This window comes from Aphidius gifuensis, linkage group LG3 (assembly GCF_014905175.1).
Source record: "Aphidius gifuensis isolate YNYX2018 linkage group LG3, ASM1490517v1, whole genome shotgun sequence".
Taxonomy (NCBI): domain Eukaryota; kingdom Metazoa; phylum Arthropoda; class Insecta; order Hymenoptera; family Braconidae; genus Aphidius; species Aphidius gifuensis.
This window is the reverse complement of record NC_057790.1, coordinates 13615741-13635525: the sequence shown is the minus strand read 5'-3', so window position 1 is coordinate 13635525 and position 19785 is coordinate 13615741. Positions and strand designations below refer to the sequence as shown.

The window sequence follows — 19785 nt, the reverse complement described above, 5'->3', positions numbered from 1 at the left end:
TTTCCACAAAATAGTTATCCTTTTATATATATATATCCTTTAATAAAAAATTTTTTTTCGTTTTGCAATTTCGCCCTGTAATACCGACTAAAAACTAGAAACAGAAACAACGACAAAAGTGATAAATTTCTCTATGCAATATTCCAGGCTTTACAGTTTACGATAATGTGTGGTACGAGCTATGTGACAATAACAAACAATCACAACAAGTCAATTTTCTATTTATTTCAGTTTGATATAAACATTGAACAGTTATCCATCTAATAATTGGAAACCAAAAAAAATAATGTAATGTGCCAGTACTGCCACTACAAGAAACAGCTTATTCCTATAAAATTTTGGCCGGATTTACAGGACGAAATTGCAAAACGAAAAAAAATTTTTTATTAAAGGAATGCACCCTATGTCATTATTATTTTATATAATATTCTATGAATTTGTAAAATATAAGAAAAATAAAAAATAATAAGAATTGATAAGAATATTTTTTTTCGTAATAGTGTAACGGTTGTTTTAAATACATTGGCTATTACTTATTTCAATTTTAACGTCTTTTTTTTTTTTCTTGTTTACGATTACGATGTGGTTTTCTCGGTGTTACCTGGGGACTACTCTCAGAGCAATCAACTTCACTTGTCGTATCTTCCTGTTAATGAAAAAAGGACAAATATGATTGTAACACAACTGATATTAATTAATGTTTTAATTATATTCCCTACTTGTAAATGAAATGGGCGCTTACTCAATAGCAGATTATTAGCAAGTTAATATCATAAAGAATAAGAAATGACAAAGGCTTCACATTATACAAAACATAATATTTGATCTAAATCAATTTAATAAAAAATTAAAAATGTTCCTATCCCAATATTATTGCGTGGTTCGATGTTATATCTTAATAATCAGAGCGAAGAATAATGTTTTATGTTCAAGCTGTCATTCGTTGTAATCTCAGTTTTGGTAATTTATAAAAAGTTACTGCGAGAATAATATCAAATAAAACATCTACGCAATAGCGAGTCAACAACCAATCATTAGCAAATTCTCAGCAACTTAATAGCTAGTCAATAGCAAAAAAAAAAAGTTTGAAATACATTATTAAACATTGTTGTTTACATTAAACATTAAAAGTTTTTGTCAGCATTACATAAAAATTGAAAGAAAAAAAAACTTTTTACACAAATCCGTCCAACATATATAGTCCAGTCAAAAAACTTCGAAGTTCGCCAAATTTCTCAACAAAAGAAATGAAAAATATGGGCAGATTCCTTGTGACGAGCTGATTAAAGATATGTAAAAAAAATTTGCATCAACCCCCGGGAAAGGGTTGAAAAAAAATAAATAAGGTTTATTTTTTAAAAAACACATAGAAAAAATAATTTTACAGGAATAAAGTTTAGTAACTTTTTGTAGAGAAAAAAATTTGCAATTTTTTGGTTTTTTTAGTTTTTTTTTTTTTATAGAAGGGTTGATTTTATATCAGGGTTCAAAGTTTAAATTAATCGCGTAATCGTTGTAAGTAGTGGGGGAGCTAAAAGTTTCAGGGGAAAGTTGAGAGGGAAATACATTGTTGTCGCGCTCATACTCGGTTACACTCGGCCACGCTCTCTCATTCAGTTCCTACTATATCTGTCTTCTTTAAATATACCTATATCATATCATTAAATATATAGGTATAATTAATTTTGTTGTTGTTTTTCAAGTTTATGAATTGTTTTTTTTCTTCTAATATTGAAGTTTGTCTTGACTTCTTTAGAACAGAAAAAAAAAAAAGAAATCAATCAATTATTAAAATAGAAATTTAATTTTTAAATAATAATTTTACAATAAACAATTAATTTTATTGTTATTTTTCAAGTGAAAATATGTTTTTCACAGTAAAATTGCAGTTTGTCTTGTCTCCTTTAAAACAAAAAATAAAAAAAAAAAATTGCAATTATCTATTAAAATAGAAATTCAGCGTAAATTCTAGCGTAAAGCAATAGTAAATCCAGACCTTTTCCAGAATGAAGCCAGACTTGTAAAAAAGACATTTATTTATAACAGAAGCATTAATTATTAATAAATAAAAATAAATTAATGAATTTTAGAGACTTTTTTATTGTTAAAATTAATTTTTCGCGTAAAAAAAAAAAAAAACCCATCAATCTGTGGCAATACAAAAGCCAGAGGAAAGTCAGAGTAAAACCGAACAAAAGCCAGAGCAAAGCCAGACTTGTAAAAAAGACATTTATTTATAATAATAAATAAAAAAGTTTCTAAAATTTATTTAAATTCATTAGTTTATTTTTGTTTATCAATAATTATTGCTATTATTATAAATAAATGTCTTTTCTACAAGTCTGGCGCTGCTCTGGCTTTGCTCTGGCTTTTGTCTGGTTTTACTCTGGCTTTCTTTTGGCTTTTGTATTGCCACAGATTATTGTTTTTTTTTTTTTTTACGCGAAAAATTAATTTTAACAATAAAAAAGTCTCTAAAATTCATTAATTTATTTTTATTTATTAATAATTATTGCTATTATTATAAATAAATGTCTTTTTCACAAGTGTGGCTTTGCTCTGGCCTTTGTATTGCCACAGATTGATGTGTTTTTTTTTTTTTTCTGCGCGAAAAATTAGTTTTCACAATAAAAAAGTCTCTAAAATTCATTGAAATTCATTAATTCATTTTCATTTATTAATAATTATTGCTATTATTATAAATAAATGTCTTTTTTACAATTCTGGCTTTGCTCTGGCATTCCTCTGGCTTTTGTATTGCCACAGATTAATCCCTGGTAGAAATATTTCTCCAACGTTTTCCAACTTTCTCCACCTTTTTACGAAAATGACCCATGGTTGGAGAAAGTTGGAAAGAAGTTGGAATAAAGTTAGAGTAAATTCTTGGTTTAAGAAAGGTTGGAAAAAAGTTGGAGTACGTTTCAGGTTGGAGAAATGGCGGAAAAAAGTTGGAGTAAATTTTTGGTTGGAGAAAGGTTGGAGAAATTTGTTCGCCATTTCTCCAACCATAAGTCATTTTCGTAAAAAAGTGGAGAAATGGCGGAGAAACGTTGGAGAAATATTTCTACCAGGGATGTTTTTTTTTTTTTTTACGCGAAAAATTCATTTCAACAATAAAAAAGTCTCTAATATTCATTAATTCATTTTTATTTATTAATAATTCATGCTATTGTTATAAATAAACGTCTTTTTTACAAGTCTGGCTTCATTCTGGAAAAGGTCCGGATTTACTATTGCTTTACGCTAGGGATTTTTGTGTTTAGCATATTTTAGTCAACCTCAAAACATCAAAATCTGTCAACTTTTACATTACTTGTTCCACTTATATTTATCTCTCTACATCAATATTATTGCTTAAAATAAGTTAAATAATGATTTAATTCAAATAATATATCCATAAAAAGCACAAATTTACGTTTAACATCATTAATATTCTGTATTTATTATCTCTGGCTCTGCTCTGGTTCTGCTATTGCTTCGGCGACAAAAGCGATATCGTTTTCCTCTGGCTTCTCTCTCACCATTTCCGCCAGGGCGCGTTAACTTTTCATAAATTACCAAAACTGAAATTACAACGAATGACAGCTTGAACATAACCTTAAAAAATTTAACGTCATTCTTCGCTATGATTAGTAAGATATAACATTAAATCACGCAATAATTTTGTAATAGAAAAATTTCAAATTTTTTATTTAATTTATTTAGAACAATTATTATGTTTTGTATGTTGCGGAGCCTTCGTCATTTATTATTCTTTATGATATTAACTTTCTAATAACCGCTATAGAGAAAGCGCCCATTTCATTAATGAGTCCTCCGTTAAGGTTGACAAAAACAAAAAGAGTTGAACAGCAATATTATCCTAAAGTTTGTTATTATCTAGAGACTTTGCGATTAATGTTTACCTTGAAAGATGAAAATCCATCACCTGGCCAGTTGTGATAAATTGCAACAGTTAATATGCAAATAATTTGAAAGACAGCACCGACATACAGACCATATCTGATGATCAATTCAAACAGTGTTTCCTCGTCGGGTAAAAGAAGTCTTTTTATGTGTTCGTTTTCCATACCTTTCTGTCATGTATAACCTGTTTTTCATTTATTTGACACAACCAACAAAAAAAAACAAAAAAAATTTCGGTTAAAGAATAACCATATAATGTGCTTTTGAAGCACAATTTTCAAAGACAAACATCAATATGTTCAATTTTTTGTGAACAGATAGAACAAATGAACAAAATAAGGACTGTTTGTTTAAGTAAAGGCACAGAGTGCCTATGGAACTGCCTGACAAATGACAATACAAAACAGAGATGTAGGATCTATATTGTTATCTATATACACTGTAGTCTGTAGCAGTCTGTAGATAGCACCGGACAGGGGTATAGTATACACTCTGTAGCACTCTCTGTCAGTGTTGGGTAAATGGTCGATTTTTGGGTTTAATACTTTCATACCGGTATGAAAGTATTAAACCGGTATAATACCGGTATGAAAGTATGAAAATATGAAACTCAGGAACGCCCCCTATGGCATCAAAATTGTCTACCATACCAGCATAAAACTCTCGAATGTTAAATTTTTTGTTGATATATTAATAGATGTATTACAGAATAAACAAATAATATGAACAATATTTGATTATAAAAACAACAACAGTAATGTATTTTAATTTATTTGAACAGATAATAAGCTATTGACAAATGGCTAAGAAACGGATGTAGCTTCCCTGTTAATTTCTAAAGAATTAATTCAGCCAAAGTAATTAACATCTTTCTTAGCTACCATTTTCCCATAGCTTTTATTATAATTTAAATAAATAAATGGTCATAGGAAAAATGGTAGCTAAGAAAGGAAGTTGTCACATGTTAATTCATACGAAATTAATTTTGCCAAAGAAATTAACATGCATATCCTTTCCTTATTAGCTACCGTTTTTTTCTATGACCATTTATTTATTTAAATAAATAAAAAGCTATAGGGAAAATGGTAGCTAAGGAAAGGAAGTTGTCACATGTTAATTTTTACGAAATTAATTTTGCCAGAGAAATTAACATGCAGGCAACATCCTTTCCTTGGATAATATTTTTCCCATAGCTCTTTATTTATTTAAATAAATAAATGGTCATAAGAAAAATGGTAGCTAAGGAAAGGAAGTTGTCACATGTTAATTCATACGAAATTAATTTTGCCAAAGAAAACATGTAGCAACATCCTTTCCTCAGCTACCATTTTTCCTATGACCTTTTTTTATTTAAATAAATAAAGAGCTATGGGAAAAATATTATCCAAGGAAAGGATGTTGCCCTGTTAATTTCTCTGTCAAAATTAATTTATAATTAACAGATAACTTCCTTCTTAGCTACCATTTTTATAGCTTTTATTTGTTTAAATTAATAAAAGCTATGGGAAAAGTATTAGCTACGGAAAGGATGTTAGCATAATTTCTTTGGCTAAATTAATATTTTATGAATTAACATGTAAACAACATTCTGTCCATAGACATTTTTCCAATAGGTTTTTACATAAATAAAAAAGTAAAAAACTATGGAAAAAATAACTAAGGAAGGGTGTTGCCACATATTGATTTATAAAGAATTAATTGAGCCAAAGAAATTAACAGGTAAGCCTCATCCTTTCCTTAGACATTTGTCAATAGTTTTTAATATATTCAATAAATTTATTACTACTGACAAAAGTCTGAGAAAAGGATGAAGATTATTACTATTATGCTATAATTAAAGGAATGATATTCTTAAATTTAAATTAGGAGCAATTCAAAATGGTGTGTGACGTAATATACGAAAAATTCCTACAGATGGCGCTACTAACGTGATATGAAAGTATGAAAGTATGAAACCTCCGCGGTATAATACCGGTATTATACCGAGGTTTACGACCGGTATGATACCGCGGTATTATACAAACCCAACACTGCTCTCTGTGTATTTCGGTGGAGCTTATTTTTTGTAACCAGTGGACCGTACATCAACGCAGAAGACCAATTTTCGTCGTAGAAAGTGACAGAGAATGAGACAGACAGACAGATAAAACGCGACAATTTATGCTTTCTACAAGACCGACTTTTCAATAGTTATTCTTTCTTTAAATAAATAAAAAGCTATAGGAAAGATGGTAGCTAAAAAAAGGAAGTTGCCGCTACATGTTAATTTCATTGGCTAAATTAATTCTGTATCAATTAAGATGTGACAACTTCCTTTCCTTAGCTACCATTTTTTTCATAGTTTTTTATTTATTTAAAGAAATAAAAAGCTATAGGAAAAATGGTAGCTAAGAAAAGGAAGTTGCCGGTACATGTTAATTTTATTGGTTTATTATTAATTCTTTGTAAATTAACATGTAAACAACTTCCTTTCCTTAGCTACCAATTTTTCTATAGCTTTTTGTTTATTTAAATTAATAAAAAGCTATAGGAAAAATGGTAGCTACGGAAAGGAAATTGCCTACATGTTAATTTAATTGGCTAAATTAATTCTGTAAAAATGAACATGTGGCAACTTTCTATCTTTAGCTACTATTTTTCTTATAGCTTTTTTTTCATATAAAGAAATAAAAACCTCTAGGAAAAATGGTACCCGGGAAAAAAGGTTCATATATAATTATATATAATTTTATATAATTATATATATTTATATATAATCATATATTATTATACATTGTCAATTCCTGTATATAATTATATACAATCATATATAATTGTATGTAAATATAGAAAGATTTCTTTTATATATATATAAAGATATATTATTATATAAATAAGATAATAAGATATATCGTCGCATTAGAGGATGAAGCGCGTGAGTGCCATTTTTGAAATTTTTTTTTTATTAAAGGAAAAAGGGCGTAAATACAAATTTATTTATTTTTGGGTTTTTCATGCAATTTCAAAGCTTAAAAGAAAAGGGCGTAATGTGATTTGAAGGCGTATGTCCAGGGACTTACGCCATTTTTCCATTATCAAAATCATTTCGATAAAAGATGAAAGGCGTATGTCCGAGGATTTACGCCTTTTTTCCGTTATGAAAATAATTTTTGATAAAAGATGAAGGGCGTATTTCCAATTTTATTTTCAATTTATCCAAAGGCAGTGTACTTAGACTGATCATTTATTTATTGGTAATTATGAATAAATAATCAATAATTTAAAAACACTACCTTTGAATAAATTGAAAATAAAATTGGAAATACGCCCTTCATCTTCTATCAAAAATGAATTTGATAATGGAAAAAAGGCGTAAGTCCCTGGACATACGCCTTTCATCCTTTATAAAAGGTTGTTACGCCCTTTTTCCTTTTTTTTTTTTAAAGCCTTAAAATTAGATGAAAAACCCAAAAATTAATAAATTTGCACTTACGCCCTTCTTCCCTCAAAATTGACGTTTTTGGCACTTACGCCCGTTATCCTTTAATGCGACGATATAATATGATTTTTGGAAAATTCAAGATTCATTCAATACATTTTAATACGAAAAAAAAAATGTTATATAATTTGTTCTTATCCAATATCAAACATGACATGTGTTAGTTCAAATATTTAAAGAGGACAATTTTTTTTTTTTTTTTTAAATGAAGTTTTGTTTTAATTTATAGTTTTTAATACGATAATTGTACTTTTAGTCAACATATTTGGATAACTCTTAAAAATATCTAAGTTTAAATCTATCTTAAGTATATGACAAGATAAAGTTATAAGAATAGTTATGAAAGTAGATTAAGTTTGAACTTGAGTAATTTTTATTCTTCAAGATTTTTCGTCAATTTTTTTTTTTTTTCTCACATTCAATTGACTTATTTTCGAATATAAGTACATTACAGATGAGCTTGCCAATGTCAATTTCGGGGTTAAGACTAACACATATAAATATGAAGGCTCGTTTCGTTGACCACAATGATGAGTTTTGTTGGTTTTGTTTTATTATGAAATTTTTTAGTTCAAAAAATAATAATTTTTTGAAACATACCCTGGTAGAAATAATCTCTCCGGATTTCTCTGGATTTCTCCGGATTTTCTCCGGATGTCTCCGGATTTCCCCGGATTTCTCCGGATTTTCTACGTAATTGAGACTTCCGGAAATATGTACGGAGTAATCTCCAGACTATTTCTATAATATCTCCGGATTTTTTCCGGAATTTTGACTTAAAAAAACAAACACAAAAAAATGGAAAAATTAATAAGAAAAAGTAGAAATAAGAGTTTACATACGAAAAATAAAAAAGAAATTTTTTCTGAAAAAATCCGGAGAAAATCCGGAGAATACCCGAAAAAACTCCGGAATAATATCTCCGGAAGTCTTAATTGCGTAGAAAATCCGGAGAAATCCGGAGACGATCCGGAGAAAGACAGGAGACAATCCGGAGAAAATCCGGAGAGATTATTTCTACCAGGGTATAAAAATGAAAGTGGCAGTCGATCATATTGTTTCCATTCAAGAAAAAAATGAACTCTTGTCAACCCGATCAAATATGATTCGTAAAATTTCTCTTGTTATTCGTATCGGAAACTATATGTATACAACCACATGTTATGGTAAAAAATTTATAAAGAGTGTCTGATAATGGATTGTTAAACGAAATTAAATTTTTGGACTATAAACATCTTGATACCCTTCCTGAATGTACAAAATGGTAGAAAAAACTTTTACAGCTCTCAAAAAAAACCAAATATGTTTGTAATAAACTTGTTTAAATTTTACATTTTACATTTTACCGTATTTATAATTAATTAATTATATATAATCATACACAAAGAGAATAAAAAAAACATACGTACCTACACTCCCTGTGCTTGCGTGTTAAAGGGTGCGTTCCATGGCTACCCATTCTGTACGAACTTTAAAATGGCGACGTTTGGAAATCTTTTGATTATTTGTTGTAGTAGATCTGCACCCGTATTCAGAGGATGTTCTCATGAGGGCTTTTTTTTCCGATGGCGGCGCTTGTGAAGTTTTTATATAGGTTTTACATAGAAAAGCTTAACAAGCGCCACCATCGGAAAAAAAAGCCCTAATGAGAACATCCTCTAAATACGGGTGCTGGGGTGCATTCCTTTAATGAAAAATTTTTTTTCGTTTTGCAATTTCACCCTGTAATACAGACAAAAAACTAGAAACAGAAATCTGATAAAATTTGACAATAGCCAATTTATTTGATGGATTCGAAATAACTGAATAGAAACTCTGTCGACTTACAGCTGAAAAAAATGGTAACCCTGGTGGAAATAATTTCTCCGTAAAATTCCAAAAGTACTCCGTAAAATTTTGGAAAGCTCCGTATTACTCTGCACCCGTATTCACGGGGCAAAATTGTTCTCATTAGGGCTTTTTTTTTCCGCTGTTGGCGCTTGACAAAATTTTTTTTATATAGATTTCACATAGAAAAGCTTCCCAAACGCCACCATCGGAAAAAAATGGTTTTTTGGTCGTTCATTTTCCTTCATTTTACACAAGAATTCGTGTATTTTGGAATTGCTACGGATTTCTTGTAATTTTCCGAATTTTTTCAAAGTGAGCCAATTCCGGAATAATTCAGAGCAATTGGGAATAATCCGGAGCAATTCCAGAATAATCCGGAGTAATCCGGAACAATTCCGGAGAAATCCAAAGCAATTCCGGAGAAATATTTCCACCAGGGTAATCAAGTCTCTCTGAACTGACATACCCATCAACTGCAAATTATAATATTAATTGTTATATAATTATTTGAAATTTATCACTGATAATTCTTATTTTTTAGATAAATGTTTAAAAAAATATTAATGACAATAAAAATTAAAGTTGTTATGATGTTTACCTTTTTCACTGTCTTTTTTTATTTATAAATTTTTGAGTTGGCACTACGATTAAATTTTTGTTAACATAATTTAATAATTTATATTTTTTTGACATTAAATAAATAATATTTAATGTTAATATTATTTATAATAAATTTATTTTTATTGTTGAAAATTAATAAATAATACATACGCAGTATGAAGTACGCGCAGCTTTTTGTGCGCAGGCTCCTCTCTTTTCTGGTTACAAACCGAAAAAATTTTAACCACTTGTCATTAACCGGTTAATAACCGACTCACAGCTCTATTTTTAATATAGATTTCACATACAAAAGCTCACAAGCGCCGCCAGTGGAGGAAAAAGCCCTAATTGTATTGCCCTGTGAATTGGACTCAAGAAGACTAGAAATACAGGAGGACGAACTTGCCTCAAAAAACCGTATCGCTATACGGTCGCCGCATAATTGAGGGGCGCTAGTAGTAACACGGTAACGTGCGCGACTTGTATCGCTTTTTTTTACAATGCGCATCGGAAAATATCGCTCATCCCTACGTAGAGCCAAAAAGTTAGCCCCGTGGGCCGTGAATGGTTATTATAGACCATGCTAGAAATACTACAGGTATGGCAGTGCGCAGCCCGGTTTGGCCGCTGTGAATCGACCAATGAAGGATGATTCGCATTCGCGTCGTGAGTCGCTCGGCACTGACGCAGGCACTTGCGACTTTTCTAAAACGAAGACGCAGAATGCTTGCGGCTTGACGCAGAGCCCGCGACACCACCTTGCAGTGATGGGTAAATGGTCGATTTTTGAGGTTTCATACACTTACAGTAAGATACTGTAAGATACTGTAAGAAACTGTAAGATACCTCTGACGCCATTTTGAACATTCTTATTGACTGTCGACTCGACAATTAGTTCTTATTGCTCGATATATATTGGTACATGTAATTTATTTGTTATATAAATATATATAATATCAAGGAAAACCAGTTTTAAGGAATTAATGTTGCTTGAAACATAATTTTTTGGCAACATTAATTTCTTAGCTCCATCCTTTCCTTAGCTACTGCTTTTCCTCGGACATTTTCTATTTATTAAATAAATAATATACATGTCATTTCATTTTTAAAAGATGGAAATGTCCAAGAAAAAGCAGTAGCTAAGGGAAAGATGTAGCTAAGGAATTAATGTTGCTTAAAAAAGAATTTCTTTGGCAACTGTAATTCCTTAGCTTTATCTTTTCCTTAGCTACTATTTTTCCTTGGGATTTTTATTTATTTAAAAAATAAAATGCATGTAATTTTATTTATTAAATAAATTAAAATGTCCAAGGAAAAGCAGTAGCTAAGAAAAAGATGTAGCTAAGAAATTAATGTTGCCAAAAAATTATATTTTAAGGAATTAATGTTGCTTTGATTTTAAATAACTAATTTTTTAAATAAATAAAAATCCCAAAGAGAAATAGTAGCTAAGGAAAAGATGGAGCTAAGGAATTACAGTTGCCAAAGAAATTCTTTTTTAAGCAACATTAATTCCTTAGCTAAATCTTTTCCTTAGCTACTGCTTGTTTTTGGAATTTTTATTTATTTAATAAATGAATTACATGTATTTATCGAATAAAAACAAATTGTAGCACGAAGGTTCCACTTTTATTCGTAGAAGGCGCTGGGAACGCAATGTAAGATACCTCGATGTATGAAACCGATGATGTAAGATACAGTATCTTACATGGTATCTTACACATGTAAGATACCAAGGTATCTTACCTACCCAACACTGCCACCTTGCGTCTTTTTCGAAATAATAATCCGCCATTGTTGTTGACATATATTTATTTGTTTACATATTGTGCAACAACCTAACCCTCAAAGAATAAATATGTCAACAACAATACAGGAATACAGAAATACAGGAGGACGAACTTGCCTCAAAAAACCGTATCGCTATACGGTCGCCGCATAATTGAGGGGCGCTAGTAGTAACACGGTAACGTGCGCGACTTGTATCGCTTTTTTTTACAATGCGCACAATACAAACATACTCTGACAAACACTAATAGAGCATTATACACATGATGTTTGTTAGAGTATGTTTGTATTGTGCGCATTGTAAAAAAAAAGCGATACAAGTCGCGCACGTTACCGTGGTACTACTAGCGCCCCTCAATTTTGCGGCGACCATATAGCGATACGGTTTTTATATACAGGCGAGATAGGGAGTAAGTCCTCCTGTATTTCTAGTCTTCTTGATTGGACTGCTGCCGGTTTCACTCTACTATTCTTGGTCCAATAGTCCTCGGCGGCCATTTTCTAGTAAATTTCTAGTGACATTTAGTGACACAACTGGGGTAAGTTCCAAAACTTCGTTCGGTTCGGTATATCAAGATGGCTGTGAGTCAAATCAAATATATGAAAATTTTAAACACCCCTATAAACTTTTCTATATTAGTGTCAGTTGATGTATTTTTAGTAGAGAAAGGAGAATAATATAAGTTAGTTATTTTTTATTCTGATCAATAGACAATAATAAGTATAAGTGATTACCTTATTATTGCGATAAAAAAAATGACAAACAAAACACTGAAATCCGCCATCTTGATATACCGAACCAAACGAAGGTTTTGGAATGTTTTGGAACCTACCCCTGCTATGGCATAGAACTTGATCCAAAAACTATGCTAGTGACCACACGCCTTAAGCGGTGTCTCTACGCTATAGCAACCCACCTCGAAATGTCTTACAAAATCATAAAAAAAATATGATGTACCCGATTTTAATAAGATTCAATAGTTGTAAGTGTCCTAGTTTTTGTCTCATTGAATATGATAAAACTTTTATCTGTTAAGTTTTCAAGATTTTATATGTTCTTATGAGATGTAAAAAAAAAATAATTTTCCAATGATATTTTATGGGGTGAAATTTTTTTTTTTCGTGTTTTATGAAAATCTATGAGGCACAAAAACAAAATTCTGTTTTTTATCACATTTTATGAGACTGTAATATTCGATGAGATTTTACGGATTTTTCAATTCAATGAGAAGGATTGGGGTTTCAATTTTTTTTTTTAAGATACATAGTATTACAAATTATTTAATATTTAATGAGTCTGTATAAGATAGATTTTTGAGAAACTCAATTACATTTTACATAATTCTATCATTTCATTAACTTCTTTTCAAGCTTTTTTTTCATACTATGCCTTAATATACATACCTTAAGGTCCCTAGATGAGTTACTGGATTGAGACAGGTCATCAGCACCCGTATTCAGAGGATGTTCTCATTAGGGCTTTTTTTTCCGATGGTGGCGCTTGTGAAGCTTTTCTATGTAAAATCTATATAAAAAGTTCACAAGCGCCGCCATCGGAAGAAGCCCTAATGAAAACATCCTCTGAATACGGGTGCCGAAGCTAGAATTTTTGACGCCATATTGGGGATCAGTAGTTGTGTGCATGCGTCTATGTACACAAGACAGGTACGTATGTATGCGTGGATAGTCACACACATTCACACATGTTTGTTAGAGTATGTTTGTATTGCGCGCATTGTAAAAAAAAAGCAATACAAGTCGCGCACGTTACCGGGGTACTACTAGCGCCCCTGAATTATGCGGCGACCATATAGCGGAACGGTTTTTTGAGGCAAGTTCGTCCTCCTGTATTTCTAGTCTTCTTGATATAGATTTTACATACAAAAGCTTCACAAGCGCCGTGAGTGGTGAAAAAAAGCCCTAAATTGTAATGCCCTGTGAATTGGACTGCCGCAATCAAGAGGACATGTTCCATTTTTTCCGTGCAAGATCTTGCATGAGATTTCTATAGCGTGGAGACACCGCTTTACGATAAAAAAATATCGTTGTTCCGATTAATCGGAAAATATCGCTCATCCCTACGTAGAGCCAAAAAGTTAGCCCCGTGGGCCGTGAATGGTTATTATAGACCATGCTAGAAATACTACAGGTATGGCAGTGCGCAGCCTGGTTTGGCCGCTGTGAATCGACCAATGAAGGATGATTCGCATTCGCGTCGTGAGTCGCTCGGCACTGACGCAGGCACTTGCGACTTTTCTAAAACGAAGACGCAGAATGCTTGCGGCTTGACGCAGAGCCCGCGACACCACCTTGCAGTGATGGGTAAATGGTCGATTTTTGAGGTTTCATACACTTACAGTAAGATACTGTAAGATACTGTAAGAAACTGTAAGATACCTCTGACGCCATTTTGAACATTCTTATTGACTGTCGACTCGACAATTAGTTCTTATTGCTCGATATATATTGGTACATGTAATTTATTTGTTATATAAATATATATAATATCAAGGAAAACCAGTTTTAAGGAATTAATGTTGCTTGAAACATAATTTTTTGGCAACATTAATTTCTTAGCTCCATCCTTTCCTTAGCTACTGCTTTTCCTCGGACATTTTCTATTTATTAAATAAATAATATACATGTCATTTCATTTTTAAAAGATGGAAATGTCCAAGAAAAAGCAGTAGCTAAGGGAAAGATGTAGCTAAGGAATTAATGTTGCTTAAAATATTTCTTTGGCAACTGTAATTTGCTTTTTTCAGCTACTATTTTTCCTTGGGATTTTTATTTATTTAAAAAATAAAATGCATGTAATTTTATTTATTAAATAAATTAAAATGTCTAAGGAAAAGCAGTAGCTAAGAAAAAGATGTAGCTAAGAAATTAATGTTGCCAAAAAATTATATTTTAAGGAATTAATGTTGCTTTAATTTTAAATAACTAATTTTTTAAATAAATAAAAATCCCAAGGAAAAATAGTAGCTAAGGAAAAGATGGAGCTAAGGAATTACAGTTGCCAAAGAAATTCTTTTTTAAGCAACATTAATTCCTTAGCTACATCTTTTCCTTAGCTACTGCTTGTTTTTGGAATTTTTATTTATTTAATAAATGAATTACATGTATTTATCGAATAAAAAAAATTGTAGCACGAAGGTTCCACTTTTATTCGTAGAAGGCGCTGGGAACGCAATGTAAGATACCTCGATGTATGAAACCGATGATGTAAGATACAGTATCTTACATGGTATCTTACACATGTAAGATACCAAGGTATCTTACCTACCCAACACTGCCACCTTGCGTCTTTTTCGAAATAATAATCCGCCATTGTTGTTGACATATATTTATTTGTTTACATATTGTGCAACAACCTAACCCTCAAAGAATAAATATGTCAACAACAATGGCGGATTATTATTTCGAAAAAGACGGAAGGTGGTGTCGCGGGCTCTGCGTCAAGCCGCAAGCATTCTGCGTCTTCGTTTTAGAAAAGTCGCAAGTGCCTGCGTCAGTGCCGAGCGACTCACGACGCGAATGCGAATCATCCTTGAAAAGGTCGCCTTCTCGCCGCAAAAATGGAAGACTTTTATGCGCGCGCGATACAAATTTGTTAAGAAAATTTTCAAGTTTTTTTTAAATTTTTCAAAAGTTATCATATTTATTCAACTAGATTTGGTATATTTTATAATTATTCACATACCTCAATAATAAAAATTAATTATTTATATTAAATAAATGAATCCAAGTATAATAAATACAACACAACCTCTATTGTTTGTGGCATCAAAAAAAACGACAACAATGAAAATATTATAATTTATTTGTTAAACTGTCTTGGTTTTTTTATTTTTTTGATTTTTTATAAACATGCTTCACATATATTTATTAGTATTTACAACAATATGAAAAATAGTTGTCAAAACAGTATGTTAGAGAGAGAGGATCTTATAATAGAGATTGCGTGTTAGAAAGAAAAGCAAAACAGCTCGATGGCGCGTTGTTGATTGGTTGAAAAAAATAAGGCTGCGCAGAACGCGACGAAAAAAGCATGGACTACTGCCATACCTGTAGTCTTTCTACTGACTTCTACCATAGACTGCTGATCACTGCTGATGTTACTGATTTGCGTTTGCTACACACATAATACATTTCATTGCATATTATTATAGTCCTGTATGATGGCTGTGGTTGCTTCAGCAATGGACATTGACGACGAAGAAAACGATTTACCTACCTCGAGCAGTGGTAAAGGTGATAAAAAACGTTTTGAAGTTAAAAAGGTAATTTCTTATTTGCTAATAATAATTTACATTGATATTCTAACCCTGATCATTATACATTGTCGCCAGTCACTGTTGGGTGATTCAGTATTAACAAAACGCTATGAATATTATATTGTAGTTAAGATATTCTCATCGATGTTATTCTAATGTTACATTGTTGTTTATTCTAGTGGAACGCTGTTGCTCTTTGGGCATGGGGTATGTATATAAGGTTCAAATCTCATACTTTCATTGTTAATTATACATGTGTATCAGAAACTATAAGATGTTTGTTCTTTTGAATTCAAGAAATTCCTCATATATGATAAAGTTAAAAAAAATATTCATTTCATTTGTGTTTCAATTTCTTTCTCAAAAACTTCCATACTAGGTCTAAATATAACTTTTTAAATAAACTTTATTTTTATTTAGCAACAAATTTTATAAATTAAGTTTATTTTTGCAGATATCGTCGTAGACAATTGTGCCATTTGTAGAAATCATATTATGGATTTGTGCATTGAATGTCAGGCTAATCAAGCATCAGCGACAAGTGAAGAATGTACTGTTGCTTGGGGAGTATGTAACGTGAGTTTGTTCTTGATAAATTCATCGATAAGAGACGAATTAATAATTGAAGAAGTGGTACTAATTAACTCTTGAATATTCTTTTCTTTTATTTTTTAGCATGCCTTCCATTTTCACTGTATTTCACGATGGCTCAAGACTCGCCAGGTATGCCCCCTTGATAATCGTGAATGGGAATTCCAGAAGTAAGTTTGACAATCATGGTTTTCTTTGATACAATTAGAATTGACAATAATTAAAAAGATTATTGAGAGTTCATGATATTAATTTATATTTTATTTTAGGTACGGTCATTAAATGAATTATGTTGGTAATTTCAAGTTTTTCGTCAGATCTGATTTGTTTAATGCATAGGACAGCATAACCAACCAACTGAAAAACAACATTCTAAAATTGCTAAAGATCGATAAAAAATTTCTGTCACCAACTAAACAACATTTTTTAGTCCCACAACTGTTTGTTTTTTTTTGTATTCGATAAAAAATATTGTCAACTGCCGTGATTACTACCTTGTAAAAAATTTGGAATTTAAAGTCTGCTAGGTTTTCTAGTAATACCATAATACTGTATAATCTTTAAGATGAATAAATTTGTAATGAGTTAATCGATAACCATCTTATCTTTCGTCCTCTACTCCTAATAATAGACAACACAATATTTAGATAATTATTATCTCAAGACTCAGCTTATTTCGTCATGAAATCATTAGCATAGCTGTCCATACTCTAGAACCATAATTCTTGACTTTTCAAATCTCAGATACTCGATAAAACATTTTTAGAATTAGAGAATGATGTTCATTGTATGACTAATTTTGCATTAAAATTTTTACCGAGTAATCCTTGGGTCTCTAGTCGAGTCTCTCTAGTAGAGTCTCTAGTCTTCTTGGGTGCATTCTTTTTTTTCACGGATTTCGTTTCGCTCATGGAGGTTCACCTCCCTCTACTTTTTCCGCTCTGCAATATCGGCAATTGATTAAAAATGCTTGTGGCCCGGAGCGCTAGTTTCGGTTACACCGTTCAGCAGTCCAATTCATAAGGTATTGCATTTTAGGGCTTTTTTTTACCACTCACGGCGGTTGTGAAGCTTTTGTTTGTAAAATCTATATAAAAAAAATTTTTACAAGCGCTATCAGCGGCAAAAAAAAGACCTAAATTGTAAAATATTTGCCCTGTGAATTGGACTGCAGGGCAGGGCAGTGATGGGTAAATGGTCGATTTTTGAGGTTTCATACACTTACAGTAAGATACTGTAAGAAACTGTAAGATACCTCTGACGCCATTTTGAACATTCTTATTGACTGTCGACTCGACAATTAGTTCTTATTGCTCGATATATATTGGTACATGTAATTTATTTGTTATATAAATATCAAGGAAAACCAGTTTTAAGGAATTAATGTCGCTTGTAACATAAATTTTTGGCAACATTAATTCCTTAGCTCCATCTTTTCCTTAGCTACTGCTTTTCCTCGGACATTTTCTATTTATATCAAATAAATAATATACATGTCATTTTATTTTTTGAAAATAAAAATGTCCAAGAAAAAGCAGGAGCTAAGAAAAGGATGTAGCTAAGGAATTAAGGTTGCCAAAAAATTATGTTTCAAGGAAATAATGTTGCTTAAAACATAAATCTTTGGCAACCTTAATGTATACAGGTAACCAACCAAGATGTATACAGGTAACCACAACCCAGATAACCACAACTGGATAGCTATTCTCGACATAATTATCGCCTGTACCGGGGATAACATGAAAACGCTCAAAAGCGATATAGTCCTTTGATGGAAACCATTGAAAAAGATACAAATAAAGCCATAAATTAAGGTGAATTTCCACAAAATAGTTATCCCTGTCGCCGGGGATAACTGAGGGGATAATTATGTCGAGAATAGCTATCCTGGTAGGATTATATGCTACCGGTAATCTACTGGTAGCTTACCAGTAACTCCTACTGGTAGATAACTGGTAGCTCCTACCAGTAATTTCCAACCAGTATATTACTGGAATTCTACTGGTAGATACTACCAGTAGGAACTACCAGTAAAATTCCAGTAACAAATTACTGGTAGGAACTACCAGTAATCTACCAGTAGAATTCCAGTAAAAAATTACTGGTAGGAACTACCAGTAATCTACCAGTAAATTTCCGGTAAAAAATGACTGGTATCAACTACCAGTAGTCTACTGGTAGATTACTGGTAAATCATTTTGATAAACCCGAAAGCCTCAGCATCAGAGTATTTGCCGTAATAAATATCACGCTTGCTTGTAATAATATTATAGAATAAATTAATATTTTACGGCATACAGCTAAAGTATAAATGCAGCTAAAAAAATTTTTTTTTTTTAAAAGAAAAATGTCCCAGAAGAAGATGTAGCTGAGGAATTAATGTTGCTTAAAACATAATTTTTCTAGCCACATTGATTCCTGAGCTACATTTTTCCCTTAGCTACTGCTTGTCCCATATATAAATTCATTTATTTAATAACATGTAATTTAATTTGTGAAGGATAAATATGTCTAAGGATAAGATGTAGCTAAGGAAAAAATGTAGCTAAGGAATTGAAGTTGCTTTAAACATAATTTTTCTGGCCACATTAATTTCTTAGCTATATCTTTTCCTTAGCTACATCTTTTCCTTGGGGTTTTTATTTTCGAAAATAAAATATTATATTTTTTAGTCATTACAAAAATAAAAATCGCAAGAACAAGCAGTAGCTAACGAAAAAATGTGGCTAAAAAATTAAGGTTGCCAAAAAATTATGTTTTAGGCAACATTAATTGCTTAAAAAATATAACCTTACATCTTTTTTTCTTAGCTACTGCTTCTCCTTGGCATTTTTATTTATTTTAAATATAACCCTGGTAGAAATATTTCTCCGGCATTACTCCGTTTTGGTCTATTTCCGGAGAAATTACTCCGGCACAAGAGTAGTGGCGGAGAAATTACTCCGGCATGAGATTAATGTCGAAAAAATGAATCTGCCACTACTTTTATGCCGGAATGTTTTCTCCACCATCAATCTCATGCCGGAATAATTTCTCCGCCATCAACCTCATGCCGGAGTAATTTCTCCGGAAATGGGCCAAAAACGGAGAAATGCGGAATAAAATTTGCACCCGGGAAAATACATAAGAAATTTAGTTTTTAAAAATACAAATGTCCAAGGAAAAGCAGTAGCTAAGGAAAAGATGTAGCAAAGGAATTAAGGTTGCCGAAAACTTTTTGAAAATAATAATGTTGCTTAAAATATAATTCTTTGGCAATCTCAATCCCTTAGCTACATCTTTTCCTTAGATACTGCTTTTCCTTAGACACTTTTA

The 19785-nt window shown here is 31.4% G+C and overlaps 2 protein-coding genes across 2 annotated transcripts; one reads left to right on the top strand and one right to left on the bottom strand.

Moving 5' to 3' along the window:
• Window positions 1-536: 536 nt before the first annotated feature.
• On the bottom strand, window positions 537-4376 carry LOC122852015 (protein anon-73B1). Its single transcript, XM_044151567.1, has 2 exons — window positions 3906-4376; window positions 537-646 (listed from the first exon to the last, which is right to left on the bottom strand). The coding sequence occupies exons 1-2, from the start codon at window positions 4068-4070 to the stop codon at window positions 545-547; spliced, it is 267 nt and encodes an 88-aa protein (XP_044007502.1). The 5' UTR covers window positions 4071-4376; the 3' UTR covers window positions 537-544.
• An 11291-nt stretch (window positions 4377-15667) lies between these two features.
• Window positions 15668-17059, top strand: LOC122852012 (RING-box protein 1A). Its single transcript, XM_044151561.1, has 5 exons — window positions 15668-15885; window positions 16059-16086; window positions 16334-16455; window positions 16555-16640; window positions 16740-17059. The coding sequence occupies exons 1-5, from the start codon at window positions 15781-15783 to the stop codon at window positions 16750-16752; spliced, it is 354 nt and encodes a 117-aa protein (XP_044007496.1). The 5' UTR covers window positions 15668-15780; the 3' UTR covers window positions 16753-17059.
• The last annotated feature ends 2726 nt before the right edge of the window (window positions 17060-19785 follow it).

What these genes read in the sequence shown, in the direction of transcription:
- LOC122852012 (XM_044151561.1), top strand. Translation starts at nt 15,781, where the DNA reads ATGATGGCTGTGGTTGCTTCAGCAATGGACATTGACGACGAAGAAAAC. An exon ending in TGTTGCTCTTTGGGCATGGG is followed by an intron (nt 16,087 to 16,333) that starts GTATGTATATAA and finishes TTATTTTTGCAG; the next exon opens with ATATCGTCGTAGACAATTGT. An exon ending in TTGCTTGGGGAGTATGTAAC is followed by an intron (nt 16,456 to 16,554) that starts GTGAGTTTGTTC and finishes TTTATTTTTTAG; the next exon opens with CATGCCTTCCATTTTCACTG.
- LOC122852015 (XM_044151567.1), bottom strand. Translation starts at nt 4,070, where the DNA reads ATGGAAAACGAACACATAAAAAGACTTCTTTTACCCGACGAGGAAACA. An exon ending in ATGGATTTTCATCTTTCAAG is followed by an intron (nt 647 to 3,905) that starts GTAAACATTAAT and finishes TTTCATTAACAG; the next exon opens with GAAGATACGACAAGTGAAGT.